Here is an 18,638-nt window from a genome sequence, read left to right on the forward strand (position 1 = left end):
TTCAAATATGCACAGCAAATTATTGGTGGTTATTTATTACCCTCTTCATTGGATGGTTCAATTTGTTATTTCACTTACAGATTAATTTCTTGCAGCTCAAATATTTTGTACCTGTCTAGACCAGAAAGGATTTAAAGTAATTTCCTGTTTCTTATGGGGTACTGAAAATGTGTTTACCCAATTAGTATTTAGCAGCAGGAGGTCACTTAGATTCAAATTCTAGAGTCAACTTAAATAGGGATTAGACGCAACCTACTGCAAAAAGGCCATAATACTAACTTATGACAAAATTACTCAAGTTATTTGTGAGATTTGAGTCTTTTGTGACTGTCTCGATATTTAATGAAAATACTTAACTACCAAGAAAAATAAACATATGAACAGCAGTTTAACTCTGGCTACAAAATTATTTGTTTACAGCCATGAAAGTGGAGTAGAAAGGGTGAAGGTAAAATAGTAGTATCATTTGTTAAACTGCAGAATTGACCTGGAGCCACTCTATTCTTCTGCCTTGTGTGACGTCACTGACTCAAGTCAGCATAAAAAGCAGAATTTGCAGTGATTTCTTTCATGCCCTGTTTAAAAAACTTCTCATTTTGTGAAATTCGGCAGTGAAAATTTATGTTTCATTACCCAGTTGTGGTCTTACTGTGTGTGATGTGATCAGTTACAGAAAAAAATACACAAATGTAATATTTTAAAAAAATAATGTGCTGCATTTATAAGGATTTGTTTTCGTATTTATGAATAAATAAACCATAAGTGTTGCAACATTACAACTGCTCCTACTTGAATTACTACTTTTTATTTTAAAAAAGCTTTAGAGTTCTATTTGTTTCCTGTATCCCACTCGGTTCCTTTTTGTAGAGGGGCTGGCAGACTGTACCATTTTAGTGGGAGGGGACACAAACACTTTCAGACATTTTCCACGTATGCTTAACAAGAAAAAACATTCGAATCAAAAGCCTGTTTTCATTACTGACGTAAATATACATAGATTTAAATGTAGACTAATTTTTAATTCTGATTTTGTGATTAAATAAATTAAAATATGACGCATGTAAGCTAGCGTGCACCCCTCAGTGTAGACTGTTGCCATGTTCCCACTTTCATGGGTGTGGTGATTAGCCTGCTTGGTGAAAATTTCAGTCAAATCCGATCCGAGTGGGTGCTCCCTTCTGACCCCTAAAGCGGATTAAATTGTGTGGAAATTAACGCGGCTCCTTTCCACGGTCTCCCCCCTCCCAGCTGAGGCCATGGTTGTCGTGTGAAAACATATCGGTGCGACTCGGACCGAAGGAACGGGACTGAGCCAGAACGCCTCTTTTTCAGGTGAGGACGTGCAGTCTCGTCTTTGGTATTTTGGTTGTCTGTGTGTATGCGTGTGTGCGTGTGTGTGTGTGTGTTTTTTTTAAGGCTATTTCCTGTTTTTGCTCGGAGCGGGTTTATTTTTGTTTTTGCAGCCTCGGTAGAGTCCAGAATTGTCCAGAACCATGAAATGTCCCTGACGGCAGCGGTTGTGGCAGTTGAAATAACTGCTCCCAGTCTTTTTAATGGCTCAATTCTGTGTTTTCCCCTCCTTGAAGCTTTCCATTGCCTACAAAATCCTCAGCTATCCAAACGCGGCCTTTTCGCCTGTAGGGCGGAAACTACGAGCAAGAAAACTGTCACTAGTTTTTTTTTTTTTACTTGCATTTACGGTTTTGTTTCCAGTTTTTCCCACACTACTTTAAGTTTTCTTGCTGCACAGTCCTCTACGTAGCTTTTCCCCTGTTTCTTAGTAATTAATATACAGTCCGCCTTCCTATCAATATCAACTGGTGGTGTGACAGGGGCCCTGCCTCCTGCTCCACAGACGCATCTCCACTACATCAGCCTGTAAAAACAACACACTTTATTTGTCGCACAATCTCTTAACATGATTTAACTACGTTTTTGTCTGTGGTTGGGAGTCGGTGTTTGTCTGAAACTGTGAAGTAACACAGTGAATCATGTCATCAATCTCCTGGTTTCATCATGTCATCAACAAGTGGTAACTAGTTTTGGTGGGTCTAGTATCGAAAAAAAGCCGAATATGTCACATTTCAAATCTGCAAACGATTTATGTAAGGAACATTTAAAAAAAGATAAGTGGTGGGGGAAAAGTAGTTAAAAAAAAAGATTAAATCATGAGTAGAAATGAAACAAAAAAATAACCAAAGTTTTCAATAATTTTAGATTAGTTAAGTTTGCTTTCTGGAGTGTTTATCAAATGCTCTGATTAGTTTTCACACACAAAAAGTGGTTAAATGTTCTGCGTTTTTATTGATTTCAGGTGGTAAACAAAATGAATGAATTACAAGATTAACCCTGTTGATGCTACTCAAGTATATGTCTTAACCTTTTATGTGATTTTTATTGATGTCAGAAGCGTCCATCCATGTATAAGCTATTGTTGATGCTTACATAGCTCCGTAACTGGCAAATGTTTTGATTTTGATTTTTCTACAAACCGGGGGAAAATTTTAGGATTCTTTTTTTTTTTAGCCAACTGACAGGCAGTGTTCAGCATCTTGCTTTGGCTTCCCTTGCGTCTAATAAAATTATACTCTTCAGTTGTGTCTAATTTTTATTAGATTCAAGTCTAATATAGATTAAACTTTTATATTTTTGTATAAATTTTTACAAGGCAGTTTAGGTTCCATTAAATTATACAGACTTTGTTTAAACCAAGGTCTGAAAAAATGTAGCTTTTGTGATATTAAAACCTTTGATATAACTTCAGTGGTATTAGTCTTTTTTTTTTACAATTAAGAATAAATTAGGGTTTTAAATTAGACTTGTGGTTCTTTAAATTAATATGACCTCGGGTGGTTTAGAAGCCAAACATTGATGTTTGGCATCTAAATATTGTTAAGCTCTTGCAGTGGAAACTATAATTGTAAAAGTAATTGACTGGCCACTATCACAGTTATTAATAATATGTGTTGATGTATGGTATCATCCATAGGTGCTTCAATAATTAATCACTGTTATGATGGAAATATAGTGGACCAAACAGGAGAAACACAATATCAAATACTGTATTTTTGGTCACTGAGTGATATATTAAAACATTTAGAGTGAAGTTCTGTTGTTGTCTAATGTAACTGGATTAAAATGTTTATATAAAGTAAGCAAATTGGCCATAAAATCCAGTCTCTGATGTTGTTATAATTACAGTTTGGACAAACGCTAAAAGTCAGTGAAATTCCAGTAAATATTGACACTTTACATTTACATTTAAATGACATTAACTGGTTGACCAGAACGAAGATGATTAATTTTCACGTTACTGGAATCTTGATATCACTTCCTCCATTCTCCAGATGCTTTGTCAGTAGGAACAAGTTCACACCTGGCGGAGACACCCCTTTGATTCTTTAACTCATGTTATGACATACCAAAATGTACCTGCTTTACTTCTCAGTAAGTGGGAGATGTTTAAAATGTAAGATACTGGTGGAAGATAAAGTCGGGGGGGGAAAAACAAGCCTCTTCTTATTATCTTAAGAAAATGATAAGAAAATGTTGAGTCATGGATAATCTGAATTATTTGAACCTGTTTTTATGGTAAAATGCCTTAGGATGACATTTGTTGTGACTTGACAAAATATGAATAAGCTGAATTTGAAAGGGAAAAGTGGCTGAGCAAATTCAGCTTTGTTTTTTGCTCACTTAGCCTCTGTTTCTTTAACCAGAACTTTTGGTCAGTTGCGTATGGGAAATTTGTTCATCAAGAACCAAACTATTATTGCAAATGTGATTTACACTTGTTTCCATCTATACAGACAAAATATGCATTATTTTTACTTCCTCTGTTTTTGTTGAGGGTTTTTATTATACTATGGGAAACTATTTACATTCCCTTTATCCCTTTTTTATCTCCGTCCTTGTTTATCTTTGTTTTTCCTGTATCACCATCGTCCCTTGACTACTCTTTGCATATCCTTAAGCATTAGAGCGACAGATGCAGGAAGTAACTCAAATCTGAAAAATGGGTACTCCCTAATTAAGTTGTAATGCATACAGGAATAAAACTGAGAAAATAGACGGAATGTAAAAAAGAGACAGAAGTATATGTAATCAGAGACAAAAGGGTGAAAAAAGAAAATGATACTTAAATTAACTAAAAACATGTAGGACATGTTAAAAAAAGAGGGAAATTATATGTTAAAATGGGTTTGCTAGATGTACGGAAAAAACAGAGAGGGAAGTAAAGGAATACATAATTTTCATTTAGTATCATATTCCATATTGGGGTTATTATACATTTTTGCATAAATATCTACAATCAAGGCAGCTTAGGGCTTAGGTTTCTTTAAAGATGTTCGTTCTTTTATAAAAGAATCGAGGATACCCACCTCAGGGTTTCCCTCACTGTATTATAAGCCTGGCGGGCCATTGGGCTTTATTTGTGTCCCCACCAGGCTAAGCATCACGTATTTATTTTAGTTTTTTGTTTTTAATGATTTCCTCTTTTTAAGGTTTTATACTTGGTATTTAGGTATTAATCTTCCAGTCTTCCAATAATGCATATGTGATATTTTCAAATTTCCTGTCAACTTTAAAAAGATTTTAACTGAAAAACATGGCAGCCGGCTGGATGAATGACTGCCTTCGTACCTCAAGCACAGGGCTTAGCAAGTTTTCTGGGGTAAACCTATATCCTTAACTTTACTTATCTAATCTTTGTTTAATTTTAGGGGAAATTCTCTGTGATGTCCAGCTTTGTTACACCACTTCTGAGTGAACTCCTGGAAATAAAGTGGAATAAAAACAGGACCGACAACATCCTGAATCAAGAAATATAGCCGCCAAGCTTTTTTTGACAGTACAATAGTACAAGATTTGTTTGTGCCTTTGCCTTTCTCGTGTTCTTCCCTCTTTTTATTATGTAGAGCTATTATTGTTAAGGAAACTACAACTTAAAACTTTCTAGGATAATTCATCCGACGGCTCTTCTCAAAATAACGGCCTCCTTCCCGCTTTGGTTTCTGATTGAGCAGTAGTTTCTTCATAATGTGAACAAGTCCTTTCATGTAGTTTTAGAAATCAGAGCATGTGTTGCCTAAAGTCCCCCTCCACCACCACAACCAGCACCATCTCATTTTAACCTTTACTGTTATGTTACTCATTGCAGTATTGTTTAACAAAAGCGCTTTCTAAACCCATTATGAGCACAAGCAGCCCTGTGTGACGCCTCGGCCTATGGAGGCATATAGCATAACAGATGGATGGCTGTTTTAGAGCAGCGATGCCTCTGATTCAGGCTGATGCTGAGCTCCTCCTCGGATGCGTCAGAGTGACGTTGTCATGGGCAGCTGAATGCATTGCAATGCCTCAGCACAGGCTTAAATAAATGAGCTCACAATGAGCAGTCCATTGAATCCATCTTGTCAGCTGAGAGGCGCAACAGGCTACATCAGTGGATTTTAGACATTTTAAAGATGGGCTTATCTGGACTAATTTTTGAAGAATTATGAAAGTATTCACAATTATGCCATTCTATAATGAGCGAGTGTTTCAGTGTGGACATATGCAGGCCTGTGTCGGCCCTAGTAGTTAAATTATTGAATATGGATCTAAAAATTTAATCCCAGTACGTTGGATTTGCGGACTGCAGTAGAACGGGGTGGAAAATCAGCAGCCCACGAGGTCGGGGAAGTGCAAACATGTCAGAGGAATCTCTGAGTGCTTTGTGACCCACATTCAGGCTCCCCAAGGTAAAGGAAGTGGCAACTTGCACGTGCATAAATACACAAGCAAGCGTTTGCAAATGAATGCTTAATCTGTGACACACTTAGATGTGCTCACATAATGTACTCTCGCTCTCAAATGGTTTCTGTTGTACATATTGTCTAATAAGCCGTCCAGATCGGCCCACACGATGCGCAGACACTCGTTCGGAGCTCGCAGGCACAGCGGTGGGCCGTGCCAGCAGCGCGATGCGACGACACAAAAGGCCGATTGAGCGAGGAAAGGTCAGGGCCCAGTTCAGATGGCCTTTTGAACCAGAGTGAGGGTGTTTGAAGAGACGGACCACCCTCCAAGCTGCCACCCAGCCCCTGAAATCCCCCTGGTGGGCCTGGATGGCAGCATTGTGCCCTCGCAGCTCTCCCCAACCAAAACAGGAAACCTCTGTTTGTGCTGCTATTCTTTTTCCGTATACCTGTTGAACTTACATTATTTCTGTCTCTGTGTTGCAGGTGTCAGCTGGTCAAGTGTTTCGTGTGTGTGAGTGTGTGTGTGCGCGTGCGAGCAGGCTCGTGTGTTTTCTCAACCCAGCCAGTATTCACAGAGGAGTGTGTCCTGAACGCATCTCACAGGGACAATGAGTGAGCTCGAACAGTTGCGGCAGGAAGCCGAGCAACTACGTAACCAAATCCGGGTAAAACAACTTAAAAAAATAAAAATTAAAAAACTTTTGGAAATGACTTGCACAACTTCAGCTGAAACCATTACTCATGAAACTCTTGAATTTCCTTCATTCTTGATTTCTCCTTGTAGGATGCCAGGAAAGCCTGCAGTGATTCCACTCTGTCACAGGTGAGGGACCTACTTGCACAAAAACCACTTTGTTTATTTATTTTTTGTTGTTTTTCATTTTAGGGCTGTTTTTTGAGACGATGTGTAATTTGGTCAACCAATGTTTCTTACTGAAGCAAGCTGCGTACAGGGTCTGCAACAATGCATAGAAAAATAGATTTCCTTCCCTACAAATGAAGATGAGCTAATTCTAAGAGGTTTGTTCTGGTGACAGGTGTGGCAAGGCTGTAAATGTTACAATTTTCTAACAATTTACTGCAGTAAAAGTCTGATTCCATTTAAATACACTAAAAGTGAGCATTAAGCATTACTCTTCGTGGAACTCTGTAAAAACTGGAGACTGCTACTCAATCTGGAAAAATGTGGTATCAGTGCATCCGTACTGACAAAATATTTGCCACTTAATCTACTGTGAATTGCTAAAATATTAAATGTATTACAATTAATGTTAAAATGTATATTAGAGCTGACCAATGTTGGAGTCAGGGTGGCACTGAAAAACTGCAAGGAAAAAAGCCTAAAAACATACAGTCAAAAAGACAGTGGAACGACACAGAAATGATAATGAAAATGTTTTGGTATAGATGTAAAAAAAAAAAAAAGGAAGAATTTTTAAGCACAATTTAAAAGTGATACACATGTGTGCAAATTGTAGCCAGGATGCTCAACATAGGAAATTATGGCTTATTTTATTCAGTCAGACCTAAAACATGCATAATATGTATGATTTGTGCACTAAACTACATTTTGTGAACAAACTCTGTGAAAGAATTGCCTATTGAGCCTTTGTTTTCAAATAATGCTATGAGTAGACTCTGTGTCCAATGTATTGTTACAGTTTGCAGGCGTAACGGCTTAAAGTAATGCAATACTCATGAAAGATTGCTTTGCTGAAATGGATGATTTATCATTGGTGATCAGAGAAATATCACAATTGAAATTCTGTTTTTCATAATTAAGGAACCACTTTGGTCTGGAGCTCTTTATTTTACCTGGATGTGGTTTTACTCTGGGCATAACTGTGTATTTGTACAAAACACCGAAGACTTCTCCAGCCACGTTTCTTTGACATCCACTTTCACTTCTAGAGTGCGACACTGATTGTCTCCCCCAAGATCAAAATCTCTGAGTAGTGAAAGATCGTATCAGTTTTTTAACATGGTAACTCTCTTCATTGTAGGCTGCTGAGCTTTATTTTCATTTTTGACACAAAACATCATGCACATGCCCCTCTGGTATGTCCTCCACATTTGGGTATGTTATAAATAATCATGGTCGGAACAATTGGAACCACATTGAGGTCATTTTTATTTGACGTGTATCTAGCAGCTTTTTTATTTTTTATTTGCTGGTTTGTCTTGCTGTTAAACACATTTTGCGCTCTTTAAAGATCGTTTTAATAAGTATTCAGCAATATGTTATGATTTAATTCTGATCAAACGCATAAAAAGATCAAAACTGGATATTTTTACTTTTAAACCCTGGATCAGGGAGTAGACCGTGTTTAAGGGTCAAACAAGTACTACGAGTTGCCTGCAAATGAAGCTGCTTTACTTTACTGGTTTTTATGGCAATTCGTTGAAGAAAACCTCCTTAAGGGAACGAGCCGCTTCAGGCTGAATGTTGGACTGGCCCAGTCAAAGTCCATATCGAAATCCAATTAAGTCAGTTAAGTATCTGGTGTTCAGATACTAACTTCACAGCAATGCATTAATTTGCATGTATTTTATTCATTCTAATTGAATATTTGAAGTCTGTGGTTTTACCATTTAGACTTTGCTGTACATAAATAAAAGTCCAGGAAATCCTGATATAAATGTTTTCTTGCTTTTTTTTTTTTTAAGTATCATCCTGTTTTTGCTACCTCAGCTTGAGTCTAGTTCTGGCATCGGTCTTTCCCTCCAGTGTAACCAGTGACCCGTCTTCCTGTGTTTATGCAGATCACAGCTGGTCTGGACTCGGTGGGCCGGATACAGATGCGGACGCGACGTACTCTCAGGGGACACCTGGCCAAAATCTATGCAATGCACTGGGGGAGTGAATCCAGGTGAGGATTCTCTTTTTCATTTGTAGAAATTTATGTTAATCGGGTTCTCTGTTTGTTTCGTTTTTGCAAGAGTTGTGTATTTAGAACATTTGATTTAAAAGCTGTGATTTGGCTGTGTTTAGATTTTTGCCTTTGCAGTATTTACGTCCGCCATTTGCTGCCTTAATTTGTTCAATCGGCTCCAGTGCAATCTGTCTACAGTCAGTTCCAAAGTCCAGCCAAAGTAAGAAAAAGAACAAAAAATATTAGTTCATCTTCAATCTATGTTTATGATCCTGCAGCATTGAATACTTCAGCTGCAGTAGAAGTACCAATGAAAAGTTCTGGTTCAAGTACTTTGTAGTGCAGCATAACTTTAAAGTACAAATCAAAAATAAACTGTTTTTTTTTTTTTTTTTTTTTTTTTTAATTGGTGGTAATAAAATATTTTCCTTTTGTTCTATTGTGTGTTTGTGTCACTCTTTCTTTCTCTATCAATGCAATGCAATGTGGCAGTGACGACAGTCCCAGGTCTGGGGCTGTACAACAATCAGTTCCACCCGTTCTCCCACTCCCCTCTCTACTAATATGACTAATACTCCCATAATCCCCTTTTACTATCACTTTAACAAGACACCAGCACTGTTTTACCTCTTTGCTATGAGCACAGTAGTGACATTTGGCATAAAACGCTTACCTTATTACAGATGCAGTTTCTAAGATCTCAGTTTTTACTGCTGTTTTTTTGCAAATCTAACATTGCAAGATTCTGTTGTCTACAAATGTTCATTAAACTGGATCTTATAAACTGCTTCTTTTTTTTTAACAATTTGCTGCAAATATGCACACTGAGAGGCACCAAGAATTAACAGTTAGGATTTTAGTTCACAGTAAGTATGCATGCAGTGCACTAATCTTGAGGCATAGAAAGTATTTTTTGTTTCCGCAAGCTGCATATACTAATTTGATCTGGATCAAAATTACACAAGTATATGTATTTTTCCAACTAAAAAAGGAAGGTAAAAAAAAGGCCTTTGCCTCATGAACAAAAAAATTACAATAATGTCAATCAGCAAGACATGCACAACTAGTGATTTTGATCCATTTATTGTAGGTTTTTGACATGAAGCAAATCTTTACAGCTGTGAGACTAGCTCTGGCGTTTCTTAATGAATCCACCAAGTCTCATTAACGTAATTCAGCGTGATATTTTTATGCTTTTGAAAGATGCAGTGGTGTTTAATGGCACACTTGGACTTGTGTAAAGGCCTGATGTCTGTGGCTGCTCCTTAAGACGTGTGTTCGGTTGAAGGTGTGAGCGTGCATAGGCGTGCCGAGCACCTTCTACGTGACCCCCCCCCTTCCCCCCAGAGACCAGTATTTGTTTTGTATACAGCCACTGACATTTGAGGACTACAGCTCTCCTCTTGATTGTACTGCAGCACCATCAAACCACTTCCTTTACCTGGAGAGGCGGAAACACCCCATCAGGATGAGAGGGAGGGGTTCCAGCTGTTCCTGCATCTGTGCCATCTAGAGCCCCCCTGCCCCCACCTCACTACTCAAATTTTCCTCCCAGCTTAAGTAAACCACAGTTTTGGCTTTTGCATTAGTGAAGGTTTGAATATTACTTGGGTTGGGACATGCAGAGGAGTAAGAGATTGGTGACGCTAAATGCTTTTTAACCTCCAGGCTGACGATCCAGCACAGCAGTGTTTAAGGTGGCTGCCACTCATTGCTTATAATAAACAAGGTGCATGTAGCTTAGATTGTGCTTGATAATGTGGATATGAGCGGAGTGTCATGCTCATGTGCTTCACCTGCTTCCAGGTTACTGGTCAGTGCCTCGCAAGATGGAAAGCTGATCATCTGGGACAGCTACACAACAAACAAGGTGTGTAGGATTAATAATGGCTGACAGCTGAAATTATTTACACTAAAATCTGAAGTGTCTTGTGATGATTTGTTGCAATAAGTGTGTTTAGTCATGGTAAGTTAATTAGAAGCAACGTAGTGAAATTATGCAAGTGCAACAAAACCTGATTTTCATTTACCGTCGATGAAGCTGCTACATCATTTAGAAAGCAGATTTAGTGATCTAGGTTGTGGTGGTGGTGTTGCAATGAGTGCGAAGCAGTTTGTATAACAGACACAAGCCTTTATTTGGACCCTAAGTTTTGTATGAAATGTGCAGTTTTCTGTCGCTCACTCTTGTTTGAATTTAGATGCATGCTATCCCACTGCGTTCTTCATGGGTGATGACGTGCGCCTACGCCCCCTCTGGGAACTATGTGGCCTGCGGAGGCCTGGACAACATCTGCTCTATATACAGTCTGAAGACCCGTGAGGGCAACGTGCGGGTCACCCGAGAGCTACCTGGACACACAGGTAAGGGGGATTTCTTTATTTATTTTTTTATTTTATTTTATTTTTTATTTTTTTCCACTTGGCCACACTTTGTATTGTCCCCCCTGGTTACAATGGCAGTAAAACTTATTTTACATTGAATTTTCAGGGTAGAATATTAGGAAAAATGAGTTCTGTTCTAATATAGGTTCTCTGCTTATGTTCAGGTTATTTGTCTTGTTGTCGCTTCTTGGACGACACCCAGATACTAACGAGCTCCGGAGACACCACCTGGTGAGCAGACCCCACACTCACAACACTGCAGCCCATTGAGTGCTGACAGAGGATACTTCACGATTTACATTTTTAAACCACAGTACTCTGTACATGTATTTAGTGCTGGTATATTTAGGTTTCATTGGGTTTGTCTCTTTCAGAGTAAAACAAAAAAAAACTGTTTGGGTCACTAGTAGAACTTTTTTTTTAACTTTTTTTTTCTGTTTTAAAGTGCATTATGGGACATAGAGACGGGCCAGCAGGCCACCTCCTTCACCGGCCACACAGGTGACGTGATGAGCCTGTCTCTTAGCCCTGACTTCCGGACTTTTGTGTCCGGCGCCTGTGACGCCACCTCCAAGCTGTGGGACATCCGTGACGGGATGTGCAGGCAGTCTTTCACCGGCCACGTGTCTGACATCAACGCCGTCTGCGTGAGTTCTGTAACTTTAGCCACAGACGAACAAACTCAAGTTTGGAGGATCGCACTTTCTGTTGGACAAAAGAACCCCAAACCTTTAACTGTTCACTGTCTGAACAGCAGTTAGCAGTTGTTTCTCCTTTTTCTTTCTGCAGTTTTTCCCCAACGGTAATGCGTTCGGCACAGGCTCGGACGACGCCACCTGCAGGCTTTTTGACCTACGTGCCGACCAGGAGCTGATGACCTACAGCCACGACAACATCATCTGCGGCATCACCTCTGTGGCCTTCTCCAAGAGCGGCCGTCTGCTGTTAGCCGGCTACGACGACTTCAACTGCAACGTGTGGGACACTCTGAAAGGGGACCGAGCAGGTATGAGACAAATGACCAGGCATCAGCTCCCACCACGTAATGTCAAGCAAATAATTGTAAATGTGCTTCTTTTTAGGTAACCAGGTAAAAGTTTTTGTTTCTGCTCTTATTTCACCCTATGTATCTGGTGAAATACGAAGCAAGAATTCAGTTGGAAAAAAAAAGAGCTCTATAAGTTGGCAGTAACTTAAAATCAAATCTGTGAGAAAGAGAAAATGATTTAAAGTCGGTTATGTGATTTTTTATTTATTTATTTTTAATTCCAAACTGGATTCCAAAGACTTTATTGGTCAGCTGTCTGCGCTTTGAATTGACATGCACTGTATTCTGTTTATGGATCACTGACTGAAAAAGTATTTTTAATGTGGAACAAAGGTAAAAGCAGTATATTGCAAAAAAAGTTCCGTTTACCGCAAAGAAACGCATCCAAAAACGTAAGTTAAAGACGGACGTATCTTGGAGAAACTTCCAGAAACTGGAGTCCATAATATCTAAAAGCAGCCTCTTTTTTTTTTTTTCTAGTACGTTACAATTTTTCTGTTATTTCTGTAAACTTCTTGCTGTTGCTATACTTTGCTTGATTAATATGTTTGACTGCATTAGCCGTGTAGAGCCACATAATATGTACTCAACTCGTTGAAATGGACTTTATTTAGGGAAATCTGTAAAAGAAGCTTTTTCCTTCCACTTCAGTTCTGCTTTACTTTGTGTTGATCAGTCACATAAAATCCCAGTAATACACTTTGTTTCCAACTTCAGTGTGATGAAAACAGACAGCGCTTAGGACGCATGAAAACCCTTACGAGCCTCTGTACGTACAGATTGTGTAACCGGCCTGCGGCTCTGCTTCGTCTTCCTTATCCTGCAGGCGTCCTCGCCGGCCACGACAATCGTGTGAGCTGCTTAGGAGTGACCTCTGACGGCATGGCCGTGGCCACCGGATCCTGGGACAGTTTCCTCCGGATCTGGAACTAAACTCAGCGTCTCGCCTGATGTACTCGATCACTGCCCGTCACCTTGGGTCTGCAGCCCCCTGACTCACCCGCTGGGCTGGACTTGAGGGAGTGCATTTCTGAAGCCCGTCTCACTCCTCCAAGCTGAAGACTTTCTCAACCTTTTTTAGTTTTTTTTTTTTTTGTTTTTTTTTCCTCAGCGGAGCTGTCACGAAGCCACAAAAACCTCTTTATAAAAAGTCGTCAAATTGAAACCATGAAATTATTTCTAATGGAAATAACTGAAAGATAATTTTGATTTCCTCTTTTTCTTTTTAAGGGCATTAAAGTGCATTTGTGGCCACGAGTACAAAACAAAATTAGTATCAGTGTGTAATATGTAAATGTATATATAAAGGCAGTATATATGTATAGCATTATGTGTGTATATATGCATCATATATGCATATATAATGTGTGTATGTATATATTTTTGTAGTTCATTTGCCTATCGAGGTATTTTTGTTGCTTTTCCTCTTGTTTTACGATAAATAGACATAACCGCAGAATGCCAGAAATATTATTAGCGAACTTTAATTAAAGAAAAATGACAGTAAGCCTTTTCACTCAGTTGCGAGTCAAAATTTAGCCTGGCTACATTTTTTTATTATTATTATTATTATTGGCATATTTAGGTTTTTTTATTTTGGCATTAGTTGAGTCAAAATTTTCATTTTGTTTTGGAAGGGAATCAAGAGATTGAGATTTCAGGAGGAACTTCAATCCAATATTTTTTCTTTTTTTTTTTTTTTTTTTTGTTGTTTCTTTTTGTCTGGATCAAGCTTTAACTCCAAAGTAGAAACTGTTGAAGTTCAGGCTACAGTAGGCGGGGAAGGAAACGATCCCAGGCTTCGGTTTGGCCTCCGCTCTTTTGGATTGGTGGTTTCAGATCATCGAAAGCTGAATATCGGGACAACCGCATCCATTCCACCCAAATCGGCTGCAGCTCGACTGGTGAATGGAGGTCGTAATAGCCCTACCTCACGTGATCTGCAGAAGATTCGTCTTTCCTTCAGCATTAGGTTCGGTTATTTATATACATTATGATGGCAACAAAAATACAAGCAGAAGCTGGTTTCTCCCTGCAATCCCGACACAACTCTGCCCAAGGACAAAAAAAAAAAAAAAGTTGAGTTTGTCTGGCCAGAGTCTACAGGAACTTCTTGTTGGGACTGTGAAGGATTGTAGCAGCCTGAGAAAACCGGGAAAAAGATGTCAGAGCTTGCCGTGTCAGTTTAGTATTTGTTTCCCTCCTGAATGAAGGATTGAACTTGTTTTTATCATCAAGGTGTGAGAAAAGCAGCAGAAAATATGTTAGCCACTTCAAAATCACACCAGTGCCATAGCAAGCCTGCTACAAAAAAGAAAAAGGACACAAACATTTAAACTTTAGCATTTTGTTTCTCACCAAAAACGTATCATAAACCTTTTAGTCTAACTAGTGAAGAACGTACACCTAATAATAGAGAGCTAGAAGCGCACTCACAAGCAGTAGTAGAGATTTTTGTGATATTGAGGTTTCTCGTTATCCATTTTTGCATTCAAGAACCTTGAAACAAAACCCAGATCTTGTGCGAGTTGGACCCATCAGCCGTCTCAGGTGCCTGTCTGTGATTCTAAACTTTTGAAGCTTGTGGGCTGGACAGAGGAGGGTTTGCGACGAGGCACTGCTGTCTCCGTTTTGCCTTAGTATGCCGTTCAAAATGGAGGGTGAAATTAGCCAAGAAGAATAGAAATGTTTGTTTTTTTCTCTCTTATTTTACACAAACTCCCCACATTGATCCTACAGTCTGGAATTTGATTTAGTTGTTTTCCAGGTATGGATAAATTCAGAAAAATAACAACATATTCCTCTACCTATTTTTCCCTGATTTATTGTTAACATGGAAAATGTGTATGTATGTGTGTAAGTAAATGGAATGTTGTATTCATCCATCAGTCTGTCCATTAATCTGTAATCCATGATTCATCCTGTCAATCCATGCATCTATATGTCCATCTGCCAGTGCATCTGTCCACTCGTCCATTCTTCTAAACTGGTTTGTCCTTCAGTCCATTCATCCATTTATAAACCAATCCATCAACTGGCCGATCTCCAGTAGCCGCCCGTCTTTCAATCAAACAATTCATCCTTTAACCCATTTATTAATAAACCAATCTGGCCATCCATTCATCCAGTTTATCAACCCTACAAATAATCCATCAATTTCTCTATCCATGAGCCAATCTACTTATCAGATATCTCTTCATCCAACCATCCATGCGTTCCACAGATTGTCTATTCAGTCGTCCAACAAGAAATCTTTCCTTCTTTACCGCTTTGTTTTCTACATGCCATAGCTAAAGCCTGTCTCCTGAGGGGAGATGTCTAAAATTCATAGTAAATGTTTGTCTTTATGCTCGAACCATGGCTCAGTAATGACTTGTGAAAGTGTGGCGTTTGGGAGCCATGTGAGTGAGAACGTGCTTTCCTCCCAACAGAAGCAAACACTGATTCCAGTGAACACTAAGACGAACGCTTGGAGGAAAACCACATGCAGCTCCTCACTGCTTCTTAATGCCTCACTTGTTTTATTCTTTGTATTTTTTATTTTAAATGTACAAATCTGCTTTCATCTAACAGAAACATTTGCATTTCTGGTTGGTTCAGCCGTCAGTTATTCCCTCTTTGAAAGAGCCGTGGTTCTGGTCAACATGCCATTTTAAAGGGTTCATGTGATTTAACTCTTCTTTTGACGTTGAAAGACTCACCCTGAGGGAATGTTTGTGAGCAGCAGATAGATCGTAGGATATCCTGGAGAGACCGTAGGATGTGAAATGTCTTGCATATCAGTTTTGACGAAGGCTTGTGTGTGTTAGGTAGAGGGACCGAGTGTAATCTGATGTGTTACTTCCTCATTCATCTGTGCCAATGTGCTCCACAGACCCTGAGCTGTGAACCGAAAACTAGTCTGTACAATAAAAAAAAACAAAAAAAAACATTGCTAGCGTTAATCAAGTGCCAACTTTCTCTGTCATTTTCCACCCAATCTGTTGTCTGATCTGATCTGACAGGTTGACTGCTTCTGTTTTTGTAACCATAAGTGTCATTTCCGCTACCAAGCTCAAAGACATTCAGATGTTCATGTGTTAATTACAGGACTAAAAGGTTTGGATTTAAAGAGACAGGACATGATTTTGGAAGTACTCTCTCGTTCTGACAGTTCAACAAGAAGATGCGTGAAGAAACATTTAACGTTTTGGGTCTGATTTTCTCTCAACTCCGTCAGCAGTAGATTCTTGACATTGTGGGTTTTCTTAACCTATTAAAATGTAACTTGAGCTGTTATAGTTGTTTTTTTTTTGTCTCTGAACACTAATGCAGCAGGAATGTGTCTGCATGTTAACTCTCAAACATAGCTGGTTTTAATCAAACCAGTCATAACCAAATGTATATGTTCTGTAATGCAGGATGAATATTTTTACCACTTTAGGAAGTGACTGAATCTAAACTGAAAGGTGGATGATTTTAAAGTAAAAAAAAAGAAAACATCTGATTAGGAGTTCCCCTGGCAGTCTGTGATGCTGCTTTGGTCAGGATGGCAGATCCAGACTGGTCAGGCCAGTATCATTTCAGCTTCACGATAAAAACACATTTGGACTCCTGGACAGCTAACAATGGGCTGATTGAGGATATCAAGCTGTACCAAAGCTAAACAAAAATTTCAAAACTGCAAAAACTGTTCATATTATTTACATCCTAATTCTTTTATTTAAAAAAAAAAAAAAGAAAGTCCTGCTGAATTGACTGGTGTTTTCTCCAGCTGTGTTGACCATAAAGCAACAGCAACCTTTTGCTGTGGGCTGCTGGTCAGCTTGCTGAAAAAACATCACAGTACTGTTTTACTGTTCCTTGTTTACAAGAAACGGTAATGGGGTGGAAATTGAGGAAATGTTTTAAAATGGTTGTAATTTTAAAACGGCATAATTCATGACAGCCTAGGATTATTTCCTATCATCACTGGTTGTATCTTTGCATTATGTTGGATGCTTCTTCTCATCTTCCCTAAATGTTGAACATGTCAGTTTCTCACTTTGTTGCTGTATGAATCTTAAAAAAAACAAAAAACACCATGACCCTCAACAGCTGAGAGACAGCCAGTATGAGATGATGATGATATTATTCGGTAAACAAACCTTTTATGCCTGTGTATTTCTGCATTGTTAGCCGCTGGAGCCTGGAGTAGAAACACTCATGTGCCTGTGCAGTTCACTCATGCAGGTCGAACAGTAAACCTGTAAAACCAACCACGGTGCTTGACTTCATTTAACTTTTTCATCAGTGTTGCTTCCCCGAATGTTTGGGGGGGGGGGGGGCGGTTTCCCCTCCGGTTTTCTGACTGATCAGGTCGGCTGACGTTACAAACTGATCACGTGTGTGCGCCCAGAGCCAGAGGTTCAGTGTTGAAGAGGCGACATCTTTCATGTGTCTGACAGTTTGGTCCTGTCGCTGCTGCATGAGTTCAGTCTGTAATCGAGCTCCAGTTTTATTTACAGTACGACAAAAATGTCAACATTTCGACACCCCTGCTTCTTTTCTTTTTTTTCTTTTTTTTTTTTTTTTTTGTTGCACTAACATCACAGAACTGCACTGCTCTTTGACTACAGCCTACTGTCCTGACATTCTGGCTTTTATTTGAGGTTTTTCTTTTATTTATTTGTTTGTTCGAAGCCATTAAAGACCGGGGACTTGGTGCCATCATAACTCTCTTTACAGTGCTATTGTGTGAAATTATAATCACTTATGAGATAATTTTTATAGTCTTTTTCACACCAGACCTTTTTTTGTATTTGTACAGTGGCTTGGTGATACTGATATGTTGCCATGAGTTATTGTAACCAATAAAAAAGCTTTTAATCAACAATTTCAATTCTCACTGATTTATTTATTTTTAAGTTTTTGTTCATAAAAGCCTTGCAGCAGATTGTAACCCATTTAAGCATTTGTAAAATGGTTTTAAAAATGTTATTACTGCATAATGTAATTGCATTAAAAACTAAATATCCAACCATCATCTTAAGCTGTAGGCCATGAATCTTACATTAAGAAACTTTTGAGCAAAATCACCAAATGCGATGAAAAACTGACTACAAAATACATGTACATTTAGTTAATTTGAACTTTTAAGACTTTATCTTTTAATTAGTAATTTATTTCTTGTTTCATTGGTTTATAAATATACCGTGAGAAAAGAACGAGAACATGCCATTCAACTAAATAGATGTGAGCTGATTTTTAGGAATTGGTAAGCAGCTAACAAAAATGAAATTTGTTTGTAAAATTGCCCATATCTACAGAATACACGGCTGTAAATGGACCCAAGGTCAGGCAAATATTCAAAACCAGCTGTTAAGAGGAGTGGAGCTGTCATAAATTTTTTTTTTTTTAAATCGCAAATGTTCTCATTCATGCTAACGCAAATAACAGGGCAGTTTTACGCTGGGGTTATCGAACATTAATGTAAAATGCATTAGATATAAAAATGGATAAAAAAATAAAAAATAAAGCAAGAGCATCATCCTTACACTGGTTCTGCTTATTAACTTGAGGTGGAAAACAGCATGTGGTGGTTCTGCTTTTGATATCAAAATGGATCCT

The 18,638-nt window shown here is 38.6% G+C and overlaps 1 protein-coding gene across 1 annotated transcript; it reads left to right on the top strand.

Annotated features, from left to right (window-relative positions):
- Window positions 1–1,112: 1,112 nt before the first annotated feature.
- LOC106929999 (guanine nucleotide-binding protein subunit beta-4) lies at window positions 1,113–17,904 on the top strand. Its single transcript, XM_015007286.2, has 10 exons — window positions 1,113–1,332; window positions 6,228–6,409; window positions 6,529–6,567; window positions 8,508–8,614; window positions 10,424–10,487; window positions 10,819–10,981; window positions 11,167–11,233; window positions 11,448–11,649; window positions 11,792–12,008; window positions 12,877–17,904. The coding sequence occupies exons 2-10, from the start codon at window positions 6,353–6,355 to the stop codon at window positions 12,981–12,983; spliced, it is 1,023 nt and encodes a 340-aa protein (XP_014862772.1). The 5' UTR covers window positions 1,113–1,332; window positions 6,228–6,352; the 3' UTR covers window positions 12,984–17,904.
- The last annotated feature ends 734 nt before the right edge of the window (window positions 17,905–18,638 follow it).

Source organism: Poecilia mexicana, unplaced genomic scaffold (genome assembly GCF_051168715.1).
Source record: "Poecilia mexicana isolate PSO_F unplaced genomic scaffold, ASM5116871v1 scaffold_4, whole genome shotgun sequence".
Taxonomy (NCBI): Eukaryota; Metazoa; Chordata; class Actinopteri; order Cyprinodontiformes; family Poeciliidae; genus Poecilia; species Poecilia mexicana.